This window comes from Protomyctophum parallelum, assembly GCF_964188405.1.
Source record: "Protomyctophum parallelum genome assembly, chromosome: 8".
NCBI classification, from domain to species: domain Eukaryota; kingdom Metazoa; phylum Chordata; class Actinopteri; order Myctophiformes; family Myctophidae; genus Protomyctophum; species Protomyctophum parallelum.
The window spans coordinates 35715865-35740672 of record NC_139703.1 but is presented as its reverse complement, the minus strand read 5'-3'; the positions used below and the strand labels follow the sequence as shown (position 1 = coordinate 35740672).

The window sequence follows — 24808 nt, the reverse complement described above, 5'->3', positions numbered from 1 at the left end:
ACGCACGTGCATGTGTGCGTACAGAGGACAACTAAACCTGAGGCCTGATGTAATCTCTCTCCTCCATGTGCTGAGCAGAACAGCTTCACAGAGATAGATAAGTACTGGAAATGTGGTCAGACATGTGTGTGTGTGTGTGTGTGTGTGTGTGTGTGTGTGTGTGTTCCTCAGGCCAGGGCTCCAGGGCAGATTACCTGTGACCAGGCCAGCCAGGATCTCACTATACCAGATGTAGAAACACACACTCTGTGTGTCTCTCTCTCTCTCTCGGGTACATTCATATAGACCCAGGTCTTATCTAATAGCTCTGATGCAGTGTCCAATGGATGGCTTTCTCTGTATCAGAGATTTAACCAAAACAGGCCACGTTAAGTGGAACACAAACAGATCTGGGATGAAATGAGACGGTGTGGTACACACACTGTGCACTACACACACTGTGCACTACACACACTGTGCACTACACCAGGCTTCCCAAACATTTTTGGGGCCAGGTAGGTACCCCTTGGGGGTACAAAAAATATTTGTATTAAACATTTCAATCAAAGCCACAACATTCATTTAAGATGCTATCTTAGAATAGATGTAGACCTATTTGACAGCGCCTCAGCAGCGCTCTAACTGAAAGTGACTCTTTGGATCCTAGTCTAAAAACATCTCCATCTCTGCTAGCATTCAAAGCAAACTAGAAAGAAAGAGAGAAAAGTTCCTTTCTGTTCTGAATTTATGATCAATAAATGCCTTTGTGAATAGGCAAGCTTGACTCTCAGTGGCATATAATATAATATAAATATATACCTAATGCAGAGAATGCCTGGGTTGGGTTGGAGCTATAGTAGTGTGTGGACTTTGGGAAGTGAAGTGCCATGTTTCTAAATGCGCTGCAGTGCTGTAACACAGACACCGAAATATCCAGCGAAAGCTGCTGAAAGGGAGCACGTCGGCGAGAGAGAGAGAGAGAGAGAGAGAGAGAGACTACAACTCTGCTGGGGCAGGCTGCAACCCGAGCCTCCAGACTATCTGTCTAGATCCGTACATGTGGTCAGCTGTCAGGACGGAAGTAGTAGACCATCAATCTGGAGGCTCAGTCTGGACACATTGGTGCCTGCACTGGGTGCCTTGTAGCACCCACTGGGTGCCTTGTAGCACCCACTGGGTGCCTTGTATAGCGCCCACTGGGTGCCTTGTATAGCGCCCACTGGGTGCCTTGTAGCACCCACTGGGTGCCAAGTAGCACCCACTGGGTGCCAAGTAGCACCCACTGGGTGCCAAGTAGCACCCACTGGGTGGCTTTGTAGCACTTATTGGGTGCCAAGTAGCACCCACTGGGTGCCAAGTAGCACCCACTGGGTGCTTTGTAGCACCTTGTAGCAACCAGTGGGTGCTTTGTAGCACTGGGTGCAGGGCACTGGGTGCTTTGTAGCACCCAGTGGGTGCAGGGTACTGGGTGCTTTGTAGCACCCAGTGGGGTGCTTTGTAGCACCCAGTGGGTACAGGGTGCTTTGTAGTTTGTAGCACCCAGTGGTGGAAGAAGTACTGCCCATGTTTCTATGTCAGTCGTTCTCAAACATTTTCATGTCAAGGACCCCAACAAGTTATATGTAATTGGCCGCCGACCCCTCATCTAACAAATACATCATTTTATTTTATTTTTTATATATCAATAAAAAAGCCCTATAGTCCTACACGTCCAAGGCCTCCTGCGGTTTCATTACAGTCCTTAGCAAAACAAGTGCAGTACTTATGAGGTATACTTTCCACCACTGGTAGCACCCAGCAGCACCCTCTGCAGCTTGTCCCCAGTACTACCATACCGGGGGCAAAACGTTGCCCTAGTTTATGACTTATGAAAATAACCACTGCCTGATTGATAATTCTGTACAGCCCCCCCCCCCTTTTTAGGTTGTCCATTAGCTCATGACCTGTGGCAGCTGTTGAAGTTGCAACGAACACCCCCCCCCCCCCCCCTCTGGCAGGGGTCCCGTATAGACATGTACACTTATAGTAGTCTGCCCACCAGTAGCTAAGTGATGTCATGTGCTTGTCTGGGCAGGTTCATTCACATACTGTGACGTGCTCCTCTCTCTTCACACGTGTCGCTGCACTCAGTCCTTAACACTTGCTTATCACAATGCGAGAGGTTGAATAGACAGTGCAAAGGTATAGGCCTGGTACAAGACTACAATATATGGATGCATTATATAGGGGCGTTATATGTTGGGAGCTTGTAGATCGGCTATTTTCAGCATGCAACCAAGTGTAAAATGGCTTATACTGGATCTCTAGTACCTTCCTAACATTTGAGTCTAGTTTTTATTTGTTGACGGAATTGTCAGTATATTTAGTCTTAGTTAGCTTTCTTTTAGTTTTCGTCTAAATGCTCAAAGCTCTTTACAATGGTTCATTCATTCATTCATACACTGGGAGGTAGTCGACGGACATTTTTTGTCTTAGTTTTAGTCCGACGAAATCAACACTGCTCTGAACCCCTAATTGCTCCTGATGTGCAGGTTGGTGCCTTGCATGGTTTCCTCCGCCATGGGTGTGTGAATGTGTGTGAATTTAATGCACAATCTCTGTAAAGCGCTTCGGATAAGTGCTCTATATAAATGCACCATGTACCATTTAAAGAACAATACAGTATGTCTGAGTGTAAAGTCAATCTGATGAGAACAGAACACTGCTATAGCAGCCATAACACCATTCACAATATAGGGTATGCGCATGCTTAAAGTGAATGGCACATCGAGTGGTAAAGCAACATGCAAAGTGAGTTTAACATTGTGTAACGTTGTTTAATGCAATCAGATAGGACTTTTCTGTGTGGCTGTACGGGTTGTCAAGGCTAGATGTAGTTTTTTGCCACTCGGTAGGTGTTCCTGCGCAACCTCCGGGTTTGGTGATGATGTCACGCGCATACCCTCTATATCGCCGCAAGCAGCACTCAATGGAAGCCAAGAAGTCAGCCGGTTCTGAACACAACCACGCCCCCATACATACACAGACATACATAGATACGGGCGCTGTACTATAGTTGATTCAATGAAATTAAATGAAAACAAAGTTGAACCATTTAGCAAAATAAAAGACTAAACTTGGGCAAATGCATCATTGAGCGTTAAGTAGAAGGCATCTGTGTCATCGTGCAGAGGTGTGTGTGTGTGTGTGTGTGTGCGCGCGAGAGAGTGCAGCCGCCCACGCCCATACATTTGTGTCAGATCATGGACATCATCATCATCATCTGTGAATGAGTTGTTCTTATTTCATAGTTTTACAACAGACATGTTGCCGCGAATGAATGAGGGAAGAACTGACTTGGCTGCATGCTGCTGCCCCCCTTATAGCTCTGGGCTTCATATTACTTCAAATACAGTATTGGGGGGGGGGGGGGGGGGGTGGAGGGGGGAAGAGACATTTTCTGCCTGTCTTAGCTCTGCTGTCACAGGGGGGAGGATAGAATCACATAAAATGAGTGTTCTTTAGTTAGTGTATACAATGTGAAAATGACCAGAATAGCCACGGTGGCGACGCCTTGCAGCGCGCTCCATTTGAGACGGCAGGATGAGGAGAACACGGACACGACACATGATGACCTTCAACTATTACAGTATGACCTTCAACTACTGTGTATATTACAGTATGACCTTCAACTAATGTGCATATTACAGTATGACCTTCAACTACTGTGTATATTACAGTATGACCTTCAACTACTGTGTATATTACAGTATGACCTTCAACTATTGTGTATATTACAGTATGACCTTCAACTACTGTGTATATTACAGTATGACCTTCAACTAATGTGCATATTACAGTATGACCTTCAACTACTGTGTATATTACAGTATGACCTTCAACTACTGTGTATATTACAGTATGGACATGACCTTCAACTACTGTGTATATTACAGTATGAACATGACCTTCAACTACTGTGTATGTTACAGTATGAACATGACCTTCAACTACTGTGTATATTACAGTATGAACATGAAAACAAACGGTAGCATTAAGGCTAGAAGTCTGTGTATATTACAGTATGAACATGAAAACACACGGTAGCATTAAGGCTAGAAGTCTGTGTATATTACAGTATGAACATGAAAACACACGGTAGCATTAAGGCTAGAAGTCCAGCCAACAACTCTTTTGACAACAAAAGATTCTGGAGTTTACTCCTTATAACCACTTTCACCCTGGTGTCGCCATGTTGTTATGGGCAGAACAAAATTAAATAAATACAATAAATAAAATGAATAATGATCTCAAAATCTTCAACTACTGTACCAGCAAAAGCATTTTTTGTTAAGAGAGCTTAAGTTGAATAGGGCTTAAGTGGTAGAGAGAGAGAGAGAGAGAGAGAGATAGAGAGAGAAAGAGCATTTTTGTATAGGGCAGGAGGTGCAGTCAGTTATGTATTCTTGCGTGTGGAACACACAGCTATAATTACTCCAGCAGTACATGTCGCGCGGGCATTGCATGCATGCATGCTTCGGAATAGATATGCATATGCACATTGGAGCAAGCATACCCCCATGGCGCACGAGCACACACACACACACACACACACACACACACACACACACACACACACACACACACACACACACACACACACACACACACACACACACACACACACACACACACACACACACACACACACACACACACACACACACACACACACACACACACACACACACACACACACACACACACACACACACACACACACACACACACACACACACACACACGTAGTAATAGTGTGCAACTGTGAATTATACAAGGAAATAAAAATGTGAAATTGAAAGGTTTTGTACTATTCTACTGTTGTGACATATGTGCTCAACTTCATATCAAAGTGTCTCTTTCTCTCTCTCACACACACACACACACACACACACACACGTGTGGTGTGTGCTAATGAAAAAGCAGATTTAATATGTCTCTCCCCCGTCCAGGCCCAGTCCATCTGGTAATAATTGCAGCATGTAGCAACCGTAGCCGTGTTTGGATACAGCTCTGACATACATGGGGCCCACTGGCGCTGTGTGTGTGTGTGTGTGTGTGTGTGTGTGTGTGCGCGCGCGTGTGCACGTGCGTGTGTGCGTGCACGTGTGTGTGTGTGTGTGTTTGTGTTGATGTGTACGGGTGTGTGACAGAAAGAGAACCAGCAGTGTATTAGAGAGAGAGCGAGAGAGAGAGGGGTGTATGTGCAACAGGGTTGTTACCAAGCCTCGGGGTGTGTGTGTGCGTGCGTATGTGTGTGCTCGTGTATCTGGTCGTTTCCCAAGCTGCGGGGTGGACGGGGGCCAACGCAACTAAATCAACGTTTATCGTCAGCAGAGTTGTGCGTAGAAGGGGAGCGAGGAGTGCGCGGCAGAGCGGTGCGTGGGCGCTGGTTGACTAACTCCACCGTGCCCCTCGGGGTATCGGTACATGACTCAAAGGTGATGATTAATGACATCGGATGGCGTACACACTATCTAACATGTGGTGTGTGTGAGTGTATGTGCAAGTGCGTGCGTGCGTGCGAGAGAGAGAGAGAGAGAGAGAGAGAGAGAGAGAGAGAGAGAGACAGCCTCCTTCCATACAACCTTAATATATATAAATACAACATTGGCTTTGGATCAAAACAGACGGACTTCTCCTTCCATAAAACCACATGACTTCCCTATATCTATCCTGGGCATGTCGTACTAATAGGCAAACAATCTATGAAAAAGAGGCCAACATATTTCCGGTGACAATACCAGATCTACATCTGCGGTTTGTACTGAAGAGATTTGGTGTTGGGAGGAAAAAAGGGAGGGGGACCACGTATAGACAACAAGTATGGGATATAGACTTTAGTGGTTAACATGGTCCATGTCGTCACAGGCGGCACCAGTAAAGTGATGAGGAACAGAGATGTGGGAGTTCTCCCACATCTGAATCCTGATAGAGGACGGCCACTGGTGGAAAAACTACCCAACAGTGCAGAATTCAAAGTGTACTTAAGTAAGTACAAAAGTATTGGCATCAAAATATACAGTACTTTAGACAACTTTAGTGTTTTTCAACCAAGGTTCATGTTTTAGGTTGTTATTAGAGAAAGTAAAAAAGATGGGTGTTTTTTCATTTGCCGCTTTCTTTCGTTTTAGGGATTTTTGCTATTTTTGACAGGGGGGCGGGGGCATTCGAGCATGGGGCTAAAAATATGTATTTCTTTTTACAAAAGCTATTTTTTATTATTTACTATAGTCCTACTAGACCCTAAGCAATTACATCTGGCCACAAAAGATGACGGGATCTACTGAATGCGAAGGTAGCCTACTGGCTGCCTATATGACACTGTCAGGTCGATTAACCAGTTCCAATAATATTACATATCATATTACAGTTTTTAGAGCTGGGGGCGTGTGGTATGTCATATTGCAATTTTGGGCATGTTAAGAAGCGCTTTCGACACCCCGTGGATTGCGCAAAAACGGCCTTGAATTAGTCATGGGTGTGTTTAAGGCGTGTTTGAGACGTACCCAATCAACATGTCCGTACTATTCTCTTTACCAGTCAGCTGATGTCACATACGGAATGCGCACTTTGGGGATCGTGGTATTACATTTCTTCAGGCTGGCACCATAGAAGACATGACATGACTTTGTCACATTTGGGTTAATTATTCCTATTGCACTGCATGCTGTCACCTTTATGCCTCAAAATAATTAGTTTCTATTGAAAAACACCAGTAAAATAACGTGTATTATATTTTATTTCATTCAAGTCATGATAAGGAATGAGTTGAATGTTGCTGCTTAATGCTGTGCCTGTGGCCCCGATGTTATATGGTCTTCGCTCGTAGCATTTTATTGAAGAAGACTATTTATTTTTAAGGTTGAGAAATGAAAGAATTATGGCCGTTTCTAATCTCAACATTTTACAAAAGAAAGACGCAAAAAAAGGCTGTTGCCATGTCTCATAGAAACAAGTAAATAGGTCTATAAAAATAAGCGCATATAACAGGGGTCTGCAACCTATTTTAAATGAAGTGCCATGTTTTTATTTTCTAGATAGTGAGTCTGCCATATCCAGATTAATTTTAATGACACCACATTAAAATAAAAAAACATATTTTGATTGTCCACAAATATAAAGTTCTTCCTTATTTTTAAATATGTTCTTGCACATTGTTATAATGATCATTATATATATCCCCCTGCAGTCAGAGTTCATAGTTTTAATGAATTAATGTGATGCATTGTGAGCTGGTATAGATCTGCTATTTTCAAAAGTAATCTTGGATTTTTTTTATTTAATTTTTGGATTAGCCGTCCTTAGTTGGGCAAATGCATTCATCTGGGGATCCTTGACATGGGAATGTGCTGTGTGAGGATCACTGGTTTAAACAACATTAGGAGAAAAGCCCAAATAACCACTTTAGAAACAAGAAAAGCAACCACAAAATAGTACAACTACCAATATTTACAAGCAACTTTACAGAAAAAGAAGCCGCTTATAATTAACAGACATGGCAACACTCTACCAGCCTCCCAGAGCCGCTCAAGTGTAAAATCAAACAGTGCTTGTTGCGTTTATGAGGTGGTCAGACTCACGTCTAATCGTTATGCGCTGAGTGTCTTTAGGTCAAGGGGCTTAATAGCAAATTGCGCAAAGCGAAAATAATTAACATATGGACACTCCCACAATGCTAAAATATTCAGGAACGCCGTATGCCATAATGTGTGTGCGTTCAACACGGGCCGAGTGCGTTCAACACGGGCCGATATGCCTTTCATAATACGAATGTGCGCAGAGCGAGGCCAATTTATGTATTACCACATGGTAAAACGCACCTTCAAAATCTAGGCCTGTGTGTCATAGGCTCAATATGTCAGTTTGACACATTCAGTAGATCACGTGAGGGACACCCAGAAGCAAAGATTTGAGTTAAAAACGCTCGCTCTGAAAGCATATATATTCAAATATTTGAACACATTTTCAAGATTTTTCAAAAAATAGCAGACCTACAAGCTCGTGCCACGCTATGAGCTTTGTAGATCTGCTATTTTTGAGTGGTGCAACCACTCCAAGGAACAGCAATGTCCATGTTCACCTACCTATGTGTTGGTTCACCTACCTATGTGTTGGTTAATGAGCACCAGTATATGACTATGAGTATCAGTAGGGGCGCTGTTGTGCCAGAAACAGAGAGAGGGATAGTGCTGCACTGTTGCCTGCTAATATGAGAGAGAGAGAGGGGTGGGGGGGGGGGGATTGCACCACTCAGTTCACATGGGTGTGAATTTTCTCAATAGCCAAAAGTATAACATAATACTTAAAACACCAGAAGGGGTTCCCCCGTCCAGCCATGGAATGAGAAAAAAGACAATTGGGGGCGATAACAAGTGACCACATTCCCAGAGCAGTAAAGACTTCCTCCCGCCCAGCGCTCTCTCTTGTGACTTACTGGCACTGGGCTGGAGGTGGCAGGCAGGCAGTAGGCGGAGAGGAGAGAGAGAGGGACACGAGACATGGCAGAAAGACACCCTTTGTGTGATAAAGGTCACACACGGAGGGGTCACACATCCTCCGTTGTCGGAAACCGAGAAAGAAAATGACACGACTTAGACGAGTATTGAATGGACGCCCGCCAGCGCTCGCATGCATGATGATGCGCACACACATTGTGCAGACTATACTGGGGTATTTACCGGTATACTGCACTGGTTCCCAAACTGTGGGTCGGGACCTTAGAGTAGAGCACCGGGAGGAAACCCTGAGGCGAAACGGACATATTGGCCGAATTTGGTATTGCAGCTCGAGCCGGCGCTGGGCCGCTGACTATCATTGCACACGTTCATGTTATCGGGGCCGATGACAAGTGAACGCTATGTTTCATACGTGAACGCGAGCAAATGGCGCTATGATAGTCAACGGCCCAGCACGTTCATGTTATTGGGGCAATCCATCCCAGAATGCACTCTGTTCCTACCCGGAAGGAGTTGTGAAATCGCCTCATGCGCTTTTGAGCAACTTAATGCAAGTGGATGGGAAGAGAAATCCGGTGCCGTCTCTATTCAGATATACTATAAGGTTGGGACCCATTATTGGGTTGTGGGGTACCCATTTTTATGGGTCGTGAGCAGTGTTGATTTTGTCGACTAAAACTACGAAAAATGTTCGTCGACTACCTTTTTCCACTGACGAAAACTAAATGAAAACTAAGCTGTGATGACTAAAACGGAGACAAAATAATTTCAACTCAAATCTTTGCTTCTGGGGCGGTCCCTGAAACAACATTTTCAGATGGGGTCGGCAGCCTAGCTATTACATATAATTTTTGGGATCCTTGACATGAAATAGTTTGAGAACCACTAATACAGAAACAGAGGGTTTTTCTGAAAAATGAAAAATTATTTAGAAGACATTTGTAGAATCGTCCACAGGTCTAAATGGGTTCATTCAAAACGTGTAAAGACAGAAGAGGGAACAGCATCCTGGTACAGACACTTCATTTCCTTCCAGGTAATGTGCTTGGGCTTGTGTGTGTGTGCGTGCGTGTGTGTGCGTGCATTTGTACACCCATCTCACCCAATGTCAGAACCTGTTCTGACATTCCATAATGGGCTTAATTGCGACAGCAGATCGCATATTTACTATGACATCTAATGTCATAGTAAATATGTCACGAGACCTGGGCACCATATATGGGGGCTTTCCCATGTATGGGGATTTTGAGTGATACACTGACGGGAATTGCATGTTTTCATAGTAAATGCGATCTTTGGTCGCAACAAGGAGTACTTTTTCATATCACAGTATATATGGATGGATGGACTACATCTGCCTGTGTTCACAGAGAGTATATATGGATGGATGGACTACATCTGCCTGTGTTCACAGAGAGTATATATGGATGGATGGACTACATCTGCCTGTGTTCACAGAGAGTATATATGGATGGATGGACTACATCTGCCTGTGTTCACAGAGAGTATATGGATGGGTGGACTACATCTGCCTGTGTTCACAGAGAGCACATTTTATTCCCTGCGTTTGTTTGAAGACGTCTGAACTCACAAAGAAAGTCATTCATACCGACGAGGAGTGTGTACACAACAATGACAGTAGCTGAGAAGCTTCAGTCACACATATACACACCCCTAAAACACACACACACACACACACACACACACACACACACACACACACACAATGTAGATAGACACACGCATATGTGCAAGACAAAAACAAAAAAAAAGTACTGTGCTCTCAGCCAGTCTAAACTTTTACCAAAGTTGAACTCCCCCAAAACCTTGTGGTGACCACATAAAAACTGGTTCTCGGGTTACAAACGGACTTAAAATAGACCCAAAGTACATATTACTGCTAACTGGTGACGTAGATTATAGCTTATAGCACGGTCATAAGAGACAGACACAACATACATCATACACACTACACAAAGCAGACATGCATGAATGTGAGGTTCATAATTGATTCAGTTAGACCGATGCCAAATTTCTGTATACAATTTTAGAGGGTCCTATAGTCCACAGATTACTGATCTTTCGACCGATATTATTTTGTAAGAAGAAATGTAATAAATACACACCAAACTGTGTATGGTCCTGTGATACTGATAATAATGAAGGCTCTGTTCGGTTCAGTGTAGCAGATTGTTTCACACACATTTTTGGGACACCCTTAACTCAGAGTTACGTACACACCTGTAAGGGGTTATTTGGAACGCCCTCAAGGAACCATGAGGGTCCCCCTGGACCCCAATTTGAGACCCACTTGTGTAGGAAAGTATTTCCAGTTTGTGAACATGCACAATATCAGCACCCTTGACCAGAATGGGACAGAGCCTTCATTAGTATCATTGGTAACACCTGTGAAGGAAGAAAGGAAGAGGGCCCATTTTCTTTCCAATAGGTCTTTCCAAAATTCTACCTTTTGCATGCACAAAGCTGACAGTATGTTTTGGTTGGTCATGGTGTTTCTGAAAAACCTAAGTTTCTATGTCAGTGGTGCTCAAACTATTTCATGCCAGGGAATTATCTGTATTTGGCTGCGGACCCCCATATGAAAATATGTTGTTCCAGGGACCCCCCTCCCAGAAGCAAAGATTTGAGTTAAAAGCAAATATATATTCTTTCATTGGCATGTTTGACTGTCAGGGTTTCAGCCTCCAGGACAAAACCCTAAATACAAAGGGAAGACATAATTGCACATAACAACCACACCAAGGTATGAAGTACTGTCACAGCATACACACAAAAAATAAAAAAATCACATCACTCCATCTTTAAATTCAAAGTTACAGTACCACCAGCAAAGCCTTCAACCACAAGACATGTAAGTTGTGAGCAAAGTTTCATCTTATGCTCTGAAACTAATAATTATTTTTGAAATCTCCAATTGTATACCAGAATTAGCATCGATTCCGACCAATGCTTCATTCCTGCTATACGGGTCGGGACCCACAGTGAATCACAGGCGGGTCTAGTGGGTCCCCACATGATATAAGTAATGATATGTTTTCATGAATCTTCAGCAGCATGACTAGAACTTGTGTGTCCCTTCTTGGAATTAGGGGGAAGCGAAAAAATAAATAAAGAGTAGAGTAGAGTAGATAATCTATGTACGGGGAAACAGGCGCAAAGACTTGTGGCGCTGGTGGGCTGGGCAGTCAAAACAATCTGTCTTCTGGTCGAGAACAGGACCACTCATGCCAGACGCTGCAATACATTTCATCAGCGAGAGAGAGAGAGAGAGATAGAGAGAGAGAGGGATAGTAGGAAGAGTGAATTATGGGTACGTGTGGAGTGTCATACCAAAGCCTACACGGGTTGTGCAATCATGTTTGTGATCATTACGATAAAGTCTCTCTAGAAGTGTTAATATTCCGGGCGAGAAGCATGTTGAAGTCAGAAATGAAGACAGTACACACTACACTACACACTCGCACATGAGCAGACATGCATAAATGTGAGGTTCATAATTGATTCATATGTCAAACTCAAGGCCCGGGGGCCAAATCAGGCCCGTGAATGAATTATCTTTGGCCCGCGGGATGATATTTAATTAGTATTAGAACTGGCCCTCTGGTATACTGCACGGACCACCATCATACTACAAGTCCCACAATGCACTGCGAGTGCATTGTCACATATCGAGGGCCCGCAAGCGCAAGCATGCGTCTTCTCTTCACTATTGATCAGCAGTGAATGTATATCACTTGTGGTCAACTTTCAGCTACCCCTCTGAAACACAGTCCGGCCCTCGACTTGTACCAATTTCTTTATTTTGGCCCACTGTGTATTTGAGTTTGACATCCCTAGACCGATGCCAAATTTCTGTAAAACCATGGAGAGCTCTTCTTCCTGATCAGTAAACAGGGAAGTGATTGGCAGCGTGCATGTGCTCAAAGCAAGGAGTACATTGCAGAAGTATAGGCCAACCCCCCCCAAAAAAAAAAAAAAAATCTGAATATATTTTTTCCGTTTGATATTAATGAAAAAGCGCTAGGACGTGAACACACAGCATCGCAATCAGTGGGTTGGATTAGCTATGACGTTTCCACACGCCGTAGGGTCTGAATGTGTTAATAGGCCCAGTGACGATTCCTACTCCTCTGCCAGCGAAATAAATGTCACTCCATTGAAGTCTTGACCAGACTTTACACTTGAAAAAAGACTAAAGACTAAAGACTATAGTATGTTTTCAATCGCTAGTTTAAAGTCCTCTTCTGGTCTTTAACTGATGATAAAGCAGGTTATGCAGGTTATCGGGGCTTGTAAATGGGTGGTAACGAATGAACGGACCACCCCTTGCTCCTATTCACACCAATAGCACACTGGTTGCGGATTCACTCGCAGCGGTTCTTTCGCAGGACTACAGAACTTCAAAAGGGGTCTGTAGAAACCAATGGGTTACGCTCCCTTTGTGAGAGAGAAGATACAGGTCATATATCAGGAGGCAGCGAGAGAAGGAGAGCTCACAACATGTGCCCATACCCGAGGCAGGGTTGGCGAAAGGGCCTTTCTGTGTGGAGTTTGCATGTTCTCCCCGTGTCCCCTAGGGTAGGTATACCCTCACAAAAACATGCATTAATCCTGCCAGGTGTAAAGGACACTCATGGAAGGAAGCATGAGTTCAAGTCCGTTGCTCTCCCCAGGTTGGCGGAAGGTGTGTAGAGCCCAGGATCACATTAGATAATTGACACAGGGGTGAAAAATGGGTTACAAAATCGTGGGATACAAATTATTTAAAAAAAAAAAGACCTTTTTTCACGGCCGAAAACTAAATTAATATTGATATTTAGTCGACTAAAATCTGGTGATATTTAGTCGACTAAAACTAGACTAACACTAAAACATTCCAGGTGACTAAAATGTGAATAAAACTAAATGAAAACTATTCGAGAGAGAGAGAGAGAGAGGGACGACAGAGAACGCAAAGGAGAGGCAGAGGGAGATCAAAGTATTCCCACTTCACGTCTCTCTCTCTCTTCCTCCAACTCCTTTCCCCCCCTCCCTCTTTTACTCCCCCCTTTTTCCTCTCTCGACGCCATCTTTCTTTTTCTTTCCAACCCCCCCCCCCCCCCTCCTCCCATCTGTGTGCCTCTTCTGTTTTGAGTGGGAGTTGAGGGAGAAAGTACGTGGGATTTTCCCACAGCTCAACAGGACCAGACACGGCCCCCAACACATTATGCACTCACACGCACGCACGCACGCACACGCACGCACGCACACACGTACGTACACACACACACGCACACGAGCGCACACACACGCACTCATTCACTCTTGCTCATGTCAGGAGGGAGACTTGAGGAAAACCACCCATATTCCATCATAAACTATCCAGGATGTTTGCTGGAACTGAACTGAGAGCCAGTAGTTGTTCCAAAGACACCAACCTTATGTTTCCACGGCAACAAGAGTCATTTGGGAAGGTAGAGCTGTGGAAAACATTGCTGCTATTGGACCCCAACAGCAGCATAATAAAACTACAATAACGCATAGATCTCTGAAAGCTATTGGACCCCAACAGCAGCGTAATAAAACTAACGCATAGATCTCTGAAAACATTGCTTCTATTGGACAACCAATAGCAGCATAATAAAACTACAATAACGCATTTTTGTGTGTGTGTGGGGAGCCACACTATATAAATACAGTACAAGGATGGACAACCTGCTCTTTTTTAAAACATGTGTAAAGCAAACACATTGTTGTCATCTGAACCAAAAGGAACCGTTTAAACAATCAGAAACAGTTTGGCTTGAAAGTGAATTGTTGACTTTGTATTTGTATATGATCGAGGCAACTTTTATCAGAAGGCAAACCTTTATAAACATGAAGCACTCTCAACGTGTGTACAGCCGTCATCACTCTTGTCCATGTGTGTGGGCGTGCAGTCGTTAACCAAACTGATCTATTCAAATTGATTGTAAAAGGTAGGACACGTGCACAGTGCACACCCAACACACACTGCAGGTCTTCTGCCTGCAGTGTGTGTTGGGTGTGCATGTGTCCTAGGCCTGCAGTGTGTGTGGGGAGTGCACGTGTTCTCTGCCTGTAGTGTGTGTTGGGTGTGCACGTGTCCTAGCTCTGCAGTGCGTGTGGGGAGTGCACGTGTCCTCTGCCTGCAGTGTGTGTGGGGTGTGCACGTGTCCTCTGCCTGCAGTGTGTGTTGGGTGTGCACGTGGCCTACCTCTGCAGTGTGTGTGGGGTGTGCACATGTCCACTGCCTGCAGTGTGTGTGGGTTGTGCATGTGTCCTACCTCTGCAGTGTGTGTGGGGTGTGCACGTGTCCTCTGCCTGCAGTGTGTGGGGTGTGCACGTGTCCTCTGCCTGCAGTGTGTGTTGGGTGTGCACGTGGCCTACCTCTGCAGTGTGTGTGGGGTGTGCACATGTCCACTGCCTGCAGTGTGTGTGGGTTGTGCATGTGTCCTACCTCTGCAGTGTGTGTGGGGTGTGCACGTGTCCTACCTCTGCAGTGTGTGGGGTGTGCATGTGTCCTACCTCTGCAGTGTGTGTGGGGTGTGCACGTGTCCTACCTCTGCAGTGTGTGTGGGGTGAACACGTACCTCTGCAGCCTGGGTCTCCTGGTGCAGCAGCGTGAGGCCGGTGAGGTCTTCCAGGAAGGAGTGCGAGGAGTTAAACACCTGGGACAGGAAGTGGAACCCTTCTCTCTCGTAGTGCTCCAGGACCTAGAGGGGAAGTAAACAACAGGTCGTTGGAGGAGGAAGCAATCTGATTGGTTGAAACAGCATTCGAGCCGTGGTTCGAACGAGCACCACTCCACACCTAATCAAAACAAATAATTCAGCTGCTCTGTTTTCCCAGAGTGCAGCAAACTCGGTGGATAGGCTAGCTAGTTTCTTGGGACATTTGTGGTCGTAGTGACTACATCTGTCATTAATGGCAATCTTTAGACGCTGTTTTCTCGGAAACTACGGCACTGTCCTTGGTGATGATCAGACATTCAAGGTATTGGGCCTGATTTCTGATTTTGCACAGCATCGCAATTACAATATTAACGTTTCTGGAGAAAGATGCTAACATTAGCTTTTTCTTCTACTACTTATTTTGGGAGACGGAAAAACAGAAGTAGCTAAGTAGTAAAAATCTCCACCGCATCCCACCAGGCAGCCAAGAGATATCGCTAATGGCCATACGGGTACTTAGTTTAGACTAGTCATTGGTTAGACCAGTCATTAGTCCTACAACCTATCTCAAACCCTCACCTCCCACGGGGCGGGTGCAGTACTTAGTTTAGACAGTACTTGGTTTAGTCTAGTCATTGGTTAGACCAGTCATTAGTCCTACAACTACAACCTATCTCAAACCCTCACCTCCCATGGGGCAGCACACCTAGACCTAACCTTAAACCTCTCCCAACCCTTAACGCACCCCTCACCAACCTTAATCAAGTCGTCTTAACGCACCACTCACCAACCTTATGTCTAACCAATGACTAGTCTAAACTAAGTATGCACCCCAAAGAGAGAGAGAACACACACACACACACACACACACACACACACACACACACACACACACACACACACACACACACACACACACACACACACACACACACACACACACACACACACACACACACACACACACACACACACACACACACACACACACACACACCCCTACCTACACACACACACACACACTCCACCTCCCTTCCAGAGCTTTTCATGCCAGCTCTCAGCCCCTCCCTCCACTGCAGGTGTATAGGGTTACTGCTACCAAAAGACATCAATGCCCGGTCAGTGTGCACGTGCGAGCATGCATGTGCGCATGTACTGTATACGAGTGTGTGTGTGTGTGTGTGTGTGTGCGCGTGCATGTGTGTAGACTGACCTGGCGTCTAGCCTCGGAGCCAGACACACTGAACACAATACAACATTGACTGACGTCTCCCTCTCTTTCACCTTTTCAACCTCCTCTGGTCTCCTCTCTCTTTGATTCCACACTTCCTCCACCCAACGGATCCATTACGGCAACGGCCCAAAATCCTCACAATGTTATAGGGTTTAGGTACTCTGAAATACCCTCCTCCTCCTCCCCCAAAAAGTGCATCATCCACTCATGATAGTGTTGTGATGAAGTTGCAAGGGGCGCACACACACACACACACACACACACACACACACACACACACACACACACACACACACACACACACACACACACACACACACACACACACACACACACACACACACACACACACACACACACACACACACACACACACACACACACACACACACACACACACACACACACACACACACTTCATTTAAAACTCTCCCGAGAGACCGCTGAGGGAGACTCCTCAATTGCAACGATGCCGAGATTACGCCTACGATAAGAAATAACGGCATAAGAACACCAAAGAAAGACAATATGCAGCTGACAACAATTAAGTTAAAACGGTTTCATACTGTACTACAGTACAGGTAATGAATGGTTATTAAGTCAATTCCGAAAAGGGCCAATAGGTAGAGTACTGGGGGCGTTCAGTTTGAGATCACGTTGCAAGAGCTTCTAAGAACCAGGTGCACCGATGCTGAAAGTGCTCTTTTCCCCCAGATCAGATCTGGCACGAGGAACCTGAAAGACTAGCCATTCGCTATAGAGCGAGTGATATATCGGGGCGGTGACATGATTTGTTTTCAAAAGCAGTGTGGACGTACAGTAGACGGATGCAATGCATGGGAAAATACGTTAAAAACTTGAATAATCCCCCATCTGATCGGATCAGATTTTGAAGCTCCTATATTTTGTGATCCCAGGATCAGACAATCCAGCCAATTTCTGTCCGGGGTATTACAAAAGGAAGTTCCGGATAGAATGACGCTGATCCAGATGTGAGGGGGGTGGAGGGGGGTTTGCAGGTGGCGGACGGGGGAGTGTGGGGGTATGTGTGGGACTAAGGTAAGAAAAGAAGAAAGCCATAAATGCTACAAATTATGTACTACTCACATTTATAAACATGTTTCAATTCATTGTAAAATCCCCTCCAGTGGGATCAAGGAAATCCAGATTTATTTTTTTAAGCGATGTTGAGGATTTGATCCAGATTACAGTTTGGGATTTGATTTCCATCCTGATCTAATCGAACATCAGAGTGATTCCCCAATCCTGATTGTGATTTCTGATTTCAGGTTTTGAACTACGCTAGAAAGTCAGATCTGATGTGATCAGGTGGGGATAATTAAAAGTTTGGAACTCCTGGGCCGTAAGCTAATGGCTAGGGGGAGACTGCACGCCTCTCAACAGACCCCCTGACCAACAGACCCCCTGACCAACCTGCACAAGTCACCCTGGCTTCCCACAGGCAGTGGTGGAAACATGTTTTTACTTAAGTAAAAGTGGCAATACTGCAATATAGACATACTCCGATACAAGTTAAAGTCTGGATTTCAAAATGTACTAAATAAAAGTACAAAAGTATTGTTATCAAAATGTACTTGAAGTAGAAAGCACCCATTATTGCAGAACGTCCCTTTCACAAGTTTTCAAATGTATACAAGCTCTACGATCTACAAGATCGGCTATTTTCAAATGGCTGAAATGTGTATAGGGCTGAAGTGGTTACTGTATGTTTTGTAATTTTAACCCAGTAAGTAGTAGTAGTAACTAAAGTTCTCAAATAAATGTAGTGGAGTAAAAGTACAGTGCAAACAGTGGAAATAATCCAGTAAAGTACCTAAAATGTGTACTTAACCCGAGCGACCATAAAGCTCGATGCCCTCATCTCCATTTGCACCATTGGAAGCCATACACGGAAGACATCATCAACATAATTTTTCGACCGCGGTCGAGATCATGGTTTTCACAATGCCACGCCAGACTTTCCAGGCCTTCATCGACATCCCCAGTTCCTGCTTACTGATGCATGTGGCCCTAGCGATGACATCAGGGAACGACAGTTTTCTACCTCTGGTCTGCTTTGAGGCAGGACTCCAGAGAAGAAGGGAAGATATAACCTCATTGTCAGCTCTGTAGCAGTGGCCGGCAAACTGTGTTCTTCTGGATCAGACTAGTGAAGAAACATGGGTGGCCCTTCCAAGATAGATTTTGCGCTCTCAAGGTGTGTGTAAGTGCCATCCAACCTCTAAGTTTCTCTAATTTACATGCACGTCCCACTGGGAGGAGACCTCCGGGCACACCTAAGGATGAGACGGAGGGATTGCATCGACTCGCTATGGCCTTGGAACACCTCGGGATCCCCCAGGAGGAAGTCACTAATGTTGATCTGGAGAGGGAAGTCTGGAGCACTCTGGTGGAGCTGTAGCCCCCGCGACCCAACTACGGATAAGCGGTTGAAGATGGATTGATGAGATGGATGGATGGAAGACATACAGGGACGTGACCAATAAAGATCCGGCAACAAAACGAACACGCCAGACCACTGTGGATAATTCAAACTTTTAACAAGACTCTTTCATTTTTTTTTTAACAGACGTTAATGGTTCTCAGTAGTGATTCAGGCCTGTTGACAGATGCAGCCAATTAGGCCGAGAAACAAACACACGAGTTGCTTACATCTGGACCGGATCATATCTTTCAGCGTGCTACACATTTTGCATAAATGTGTGCAGTGTGCACGCACGCCTCCTATCTCAGAGTGCACACACACTCACACGCCCATGCACGCGCATGCCTCTCTCTTAGTATCTCATTATAATCTCTCACAGAGACACCTATATGACCACACACACACATGCAAACCACCCCAAGATCCTGGGTTCTTATGGAGTCCAGTAAGGAGCCTGACGTGACGTGACAGTAGCATCTCTTTGAAGCTGCGAGCGTTAATCTATCATCTAACTGAACATATCGCGCTGACTGTACGTGTATTGAGCCTTTGGAGCCCCCTTAAACATATTGGGTGGTCCGGGGAGAGGGGGGGGGGGGCTTAACCTCAGCTGTAAACACACAGGTCAGGATAGGCTGTTTCTGAGAACACAGAGTTGCTCACTAGAAGGAACACGTTGGCCTGTGTTCAAGACAGCGGCATGGGGTGGTTCTGGGACCAGTGACAACGCCACGGACTGGACCAACAAAATGTGTTCCACAACTAAATATCTCCAAACCAAAGCAAATCTGTGGGCTTTTTTTATTATTTTTTTGCAATTTCCTACTTGGACCCCTACCCTGCAACCTTGTCCAACAACACCACAGAATATATCAGATCTAGTAGCCGCGTTAATCTGTAATACACAGTAAAATTATTGGTGTTAAAGCTGCAATCTGTATATAACATAACTTTGTTAACCAGCAGTGTTGTGCTAGTTACTGAAAAGCAGTGACTAGTTACTGCTACTAGTTACTCCATTTCAAAAGTAACTCAGTTACTTTACCGATTACTTACACCAATAAGTAATGCAGAAGTATACAATACATTACACAACTAGAACTGCACTCTGTCGAGTGCATACTTGCTTGTTGCACACTAGTAGGCCATAAATGGCCAACTAGTGCGCAAGCAGAGCGCGCAAGTACTTTCGACCGTTGTAAACTGTCAAATATCAGTATCTCTGTGAAGGAACGTTTGAAATGTATAATTATTAGATGTAACTATTTGCTACCTACCTACTTTATGCATATAAACACCTAGTATTATTAAGTATGGTTAAGTAAGTTTCTATCTATATAAGAAATACAGTTTTAACGATGTAGATATATTCTGGATCCCTTTTTAGTTTTTTTAAGAAAAATAAATCATTGATATGTGATGAGAAAAAAAGGTATATAAACTGAATTAAAATATGTTATACAGTATAATTATTCTGTAAACTGTGGAATCTCAGTATCTCTGTGAAGGAACGTTTGAAATGTAGAATTATTAGGTGTAACTATTTGCTACCTATCTACTTTATGCATGTAAACACCTAGTATTATTAAGTATGGTTCAAGTTTCTATCTATATAAGAAATACAGTTTTAACGATGTAGATATATTCTGGATCCCTTTTTAGTTTTTTTAAGAAAAATAAATCATTGATATGTGATGAGAAAAAAAGGTATATAAACTGAATTAAAATATGTTATACAGTATAATTATTCTGTAAACTGTGGAATCTCAGTATCTCTGTGAAGGAACGTTTGAAATGTCTAATTATTAGGTGTAACTATTTGCTACCTATCTACTTTATGCATGTAAACACCTAGTATTATTAAGTATGGTTCAAGTTTCTATCTATATAAGAAATACAGTTATATCGATGTAGATATATTCTAGATCCCTTTTAAGTTTTTCAAAGAAAAATAAATCATTGATATGTGATGATTTTTCTTTTATATAAACTGAATTAAAATATATTATACAGTATAATTATTGTATTACTTATTGTAAATTGTCAATTGTTTTCAATGTATTTCATCTTGGACTATAGTGATATTAATACTAAATCATGATCAGAGTAATATGTGTCTCTAACTTCAATTTCTGTAATAATACTTTCACATTTGTTAAAATATACATGATCTAAAATACTTCCGTAATCTGTAGTTGGATTTGTATTTAATTGTTTAAAGCCTAATCTTGACATGTAGGTCTTTATACTTCTATCTTTCTCAGTATTATGGTCTTCATTGAAATCTCCTATTATCATAATTGCAGAAGTCGGAGATGATAGATACTTTACCATGTTTTCGAGAAATGTGTTTAATTTCGAAAGGTCTGTTTTAGGTGATCTGTACATAAGAATGATATATAGATCTTTATCTTTTACATGTATACATACGTGTTCTACTTTTTCTAATATCCTGATTTCATTTTGAACCGTGACAGCCAACCCGCCATTTTATGCGTATGCAAGAAGAACAGCAAATCTGTGCCTGGTTTGCTGGGACCAGATTACACAAATGACCATATTTCTTACGTCATCATTGAGAGCTAGTCATACATATACACACCATGTACTCTGGTCCCAGCAGATCAGGCACAATTTGCTATTTTATTTTTTACTGATTATGTAAATAGTATACGTATGACTAGCTCTCAATGATGACGTAAGACATACGTATACATATACATATAATATATAGAGTATGTAGTTGTAAGTTGATTAGCGGTATACTGTGGTTACTTTGCGCCAAAAACCGTGACAGCCAACCCGCCATTTTATGCGTATGCAAGAAAAACAGCTAATCTGTGCCTGGTTTGCTGGGACCAGATTACACAAATGACCATATTTCTTACGTCATCATTGAGAGCTAGTCATACATATACACACCACATACTCTGGTCCCAGCAGATCAGGCACAATTTGCTATTTTATTTTTTACTGATTATGTATATAGTATACGTATGACTAGCTCTCAATGATGACGTAAGACATACGTATACATATACATATACTATATAGAGTATGTAGTTGTAAGTTGATTAGCGGTATACTGTGGTTACTTTGCGCCAAAAACCGTGACAGCCAACCCGCCATTTTATGCGTATGCAAGAAAAACAGCTAATCTGTGCCTGGTTTGCTGGGACCAGATTACACAAATGACCATATTTCTTACGTCATCATTGAGAGCTAGTCATACAAATACACACCACGTACTCTGGTCCCAGCAGATCAGGCACAATTTGCTATTTTATTTTTACTGGTTATGTATATAGTATACGTATGACTAGCTCTAAATGATGAGGTAAGACATACGTATACATATACCGGTACATATACTATAGAGTATGTAGTTGTAAGTTGATTAGCGGTATACTGTGGTTACTTTGTGCCAAAAACCGTGACAGCCAACCCGCCATTTTATGTTTATGCAAAAAAACATCAAATCTGTGCCTGTTTTGCTGGGACCAGATTACACAAATGACCATATTTCTTACATCATCATTGAGAGCTAGTCATACAAATACACACCACGTACTCTGGTCCCAGCAGATCAGGCACAATTTGCTATTTTATTTTTACTGGTTATGTATATAGTATACGTATGAGTAGCTCTAAATGATGACGTAAGACATACGTATACATATACTATATAGAGTATGTAGTTGTAAGTTGATTAGCGGTATACTGTGGTTACTTTGCGCCAAAAACCGTGACAGCCAACCCGCCATTTTATGTTTATGCAAAAAAACATCAAATCTGTGCCTGTTTTGCTGGGACCAGATTACACAAATGACCATATTTCTTACGTTATCATTGAGAGCTAGTCATACATATACACACCACGTACTCTGGTCCCAGCAGATCAGGCACAATTTGCTATTTTATTTTTACTGATTATGTATATAGTATACGTATGACTAGCTCTCAATGATGACGTAAGCCAGTGAACTTTAGAATCCAGTTCAAGGTTCTGCTTTTTACTTTTAAAGCTTTAAGTGGTCTCGCCCCTCCATACCTCTCTGAGCTCCTCCACCCCTACTCTCCCGCCCGCTCCCTCAGGTCAGCTGACCTGATGCTGCTAGAGGTCCCGAGGGCGAAGCGGAAGCTTAGAGGGGACAGAGCTTTTTCAATCGCTGCCCCCAAGCTCTGGAACGAACTTCCCCTGCAACTTAGGCAGGCCCCCTCTCTGGCCATTTTTAAAACCTCACTGAAAACGCACTTTTATTCTTTGGCTTTTAACACAGCATGAGACCTCTGTTCCTGAACTTGCTTCCCCCCCTCCTTTTCTTGTTTTGTGTGTTGTCTTTGTATTCTGTGTTTTTAGTCTATGTGTTTACTTACTGTTTTACCTATGTACTGTACAGCACTTTGTGGCAGCTATGGTTGTTTTAAATGTGCTATATAAATAAAGTTGAGTTGAGTTGAGTAGAGTAAGAAATATGGTCATTTGTGTAATCTGGTCCCAGCAAAACAGGCACAGATTAGATGTTTTTTTGCATAAACATCAAATGGCGGGTTGGCTGTCACGGCGAAAGAGACTGGGCAAAAGTATTACTTGTGCGCTCTGCTTGCGCAAGTAATAAATCCTGGTCACTAAACTGCCTCCCCGTGGCCAGCCGGGGCGCCTGATGGAGGGGAAAGGAACTGGTTGGAATAACGTGTTCCTTCCACGTCCAACCAGGGAAACTCCCCCCTGTCAGGTGTAAAGGAGCAACTTGGACACTCAGGCATGAAGGAAGCATGAGTTCAAGTCCGTTGCTCTCCCCTTGTCCCACATATATGGGGACTAGGTTGGTGGAGGGTGTGTAGAGCCCAGGATCACATTAGATGATTGACACAGGGGTGAAAAATGGGTTACAAAAACGTGGGATAAAAAATATATTTAAAAAAACATTACACAATATACATACTGTGGCAAACCAGGGGAAACAGCCAGGCCTATTCCCCACAGAATGAGGCTGGGGAAGGTGATAGAGGGAGTATATCACCCTGTACAGGTATTGCAGCCAATGGGAGCCTGGACATGGACGCACCTACAGCCAGTAAGGCAATCACCAGAAGCTTTTAAAGAGCCGACGCCCAAGCTGTCTGGTGAGTCAGTTTGAACTAATGGAGGAGTGGGGAAGGAGGAATCACGCTGTTCATGAGGAGGCTGGTATGAGGGAGATATCTCAATCCGACTGAACTCCACAAGGGAGAGCCTACAGCACTCTCCCCCAACTAAAGTAGTCACTAGCTCTCTCTCTGCGGTTCTTTCAAAAATCTCAAGGTACACCTCAATGTCGTCGTCGGCCGTCTGTTTGGTGAGCACCTTGCTGGGTTCAATTATCTCTTCGGACTTGGCCAAGTGTCTGCCCAGTTGAGTTGCCTTACTGGCTGCAGGTGCATCCATGTCCAGGCTCCCATACATTGACATAACAACGCGTCATCAGAGCGGAGGGAGGGGCGTCAGCTGCGACTCCGCGGCTCCGCCCACCCCCCGGGGTAAGATTTGTGATTTGCTCTCGTTCACTGCAATGCAATTTGCGGCATTTTCAAAACAATATTGCGCAGAGTAGCGATTATCTAACGTATTTGCAATGCCATACGTTGAAAGATCTGTTGCCCGCGGACAAGGCACGTTACCTCCGCAAGTTAGATATTATCGGCATAGGTGTTTGCCGTATGTGATTAAGGATTGGAAAAAGTTGCATTGGCAGCCATAGAAAATTCTGCCCGGGGTAAAACACCGGATGTGATGTTTTTGGGCGTTCCTGTCTTGTTAAAAAACCGGCTGTGACGTTTTTGGGCGTTCCTGTCTTGTTTCGTGTCAGTGTATTGGCTGCAATACCTGTACAGGGTGATATAATCCCTCTATCACCTCCCCCAGCCTCATTCTGTGGGGAATAGGCCTGGCTGTTTCCCCTGGTTTGCCACAATACAT

At 43.8% G+C, this 24808-nt stretch overlaps 1 protein-coding gene across 3 annotated transcripts in view; it reads right to left on the bottom strand.

Annotated features, from left to right (window-relative positions):
- atg7 (ATG7 autophagy related 7 homolog) overlaps positions 1-24808 on the bottom strand; it is a 156374-nt gene that overhangs the window by 24312 nt on the left and 107254 nt on the right. For all 3 annotated transcript variants that reach the window (XR_014569661.1, XM_083771700.1, XM_083771701.1), the window contains exon 18: positions 15089-15211. Coding sequence is in view for 2 of the 3 variants with exons in the window: in XM_083771700.1 (XP_083627826.1) it covers positions 15089-15211 (123 nt within the window). In the remaining variant the exon portion in view is untranslated. The remainder of the gene's footprint in view (positions 1-15088; positions 15212-24808) is intronic.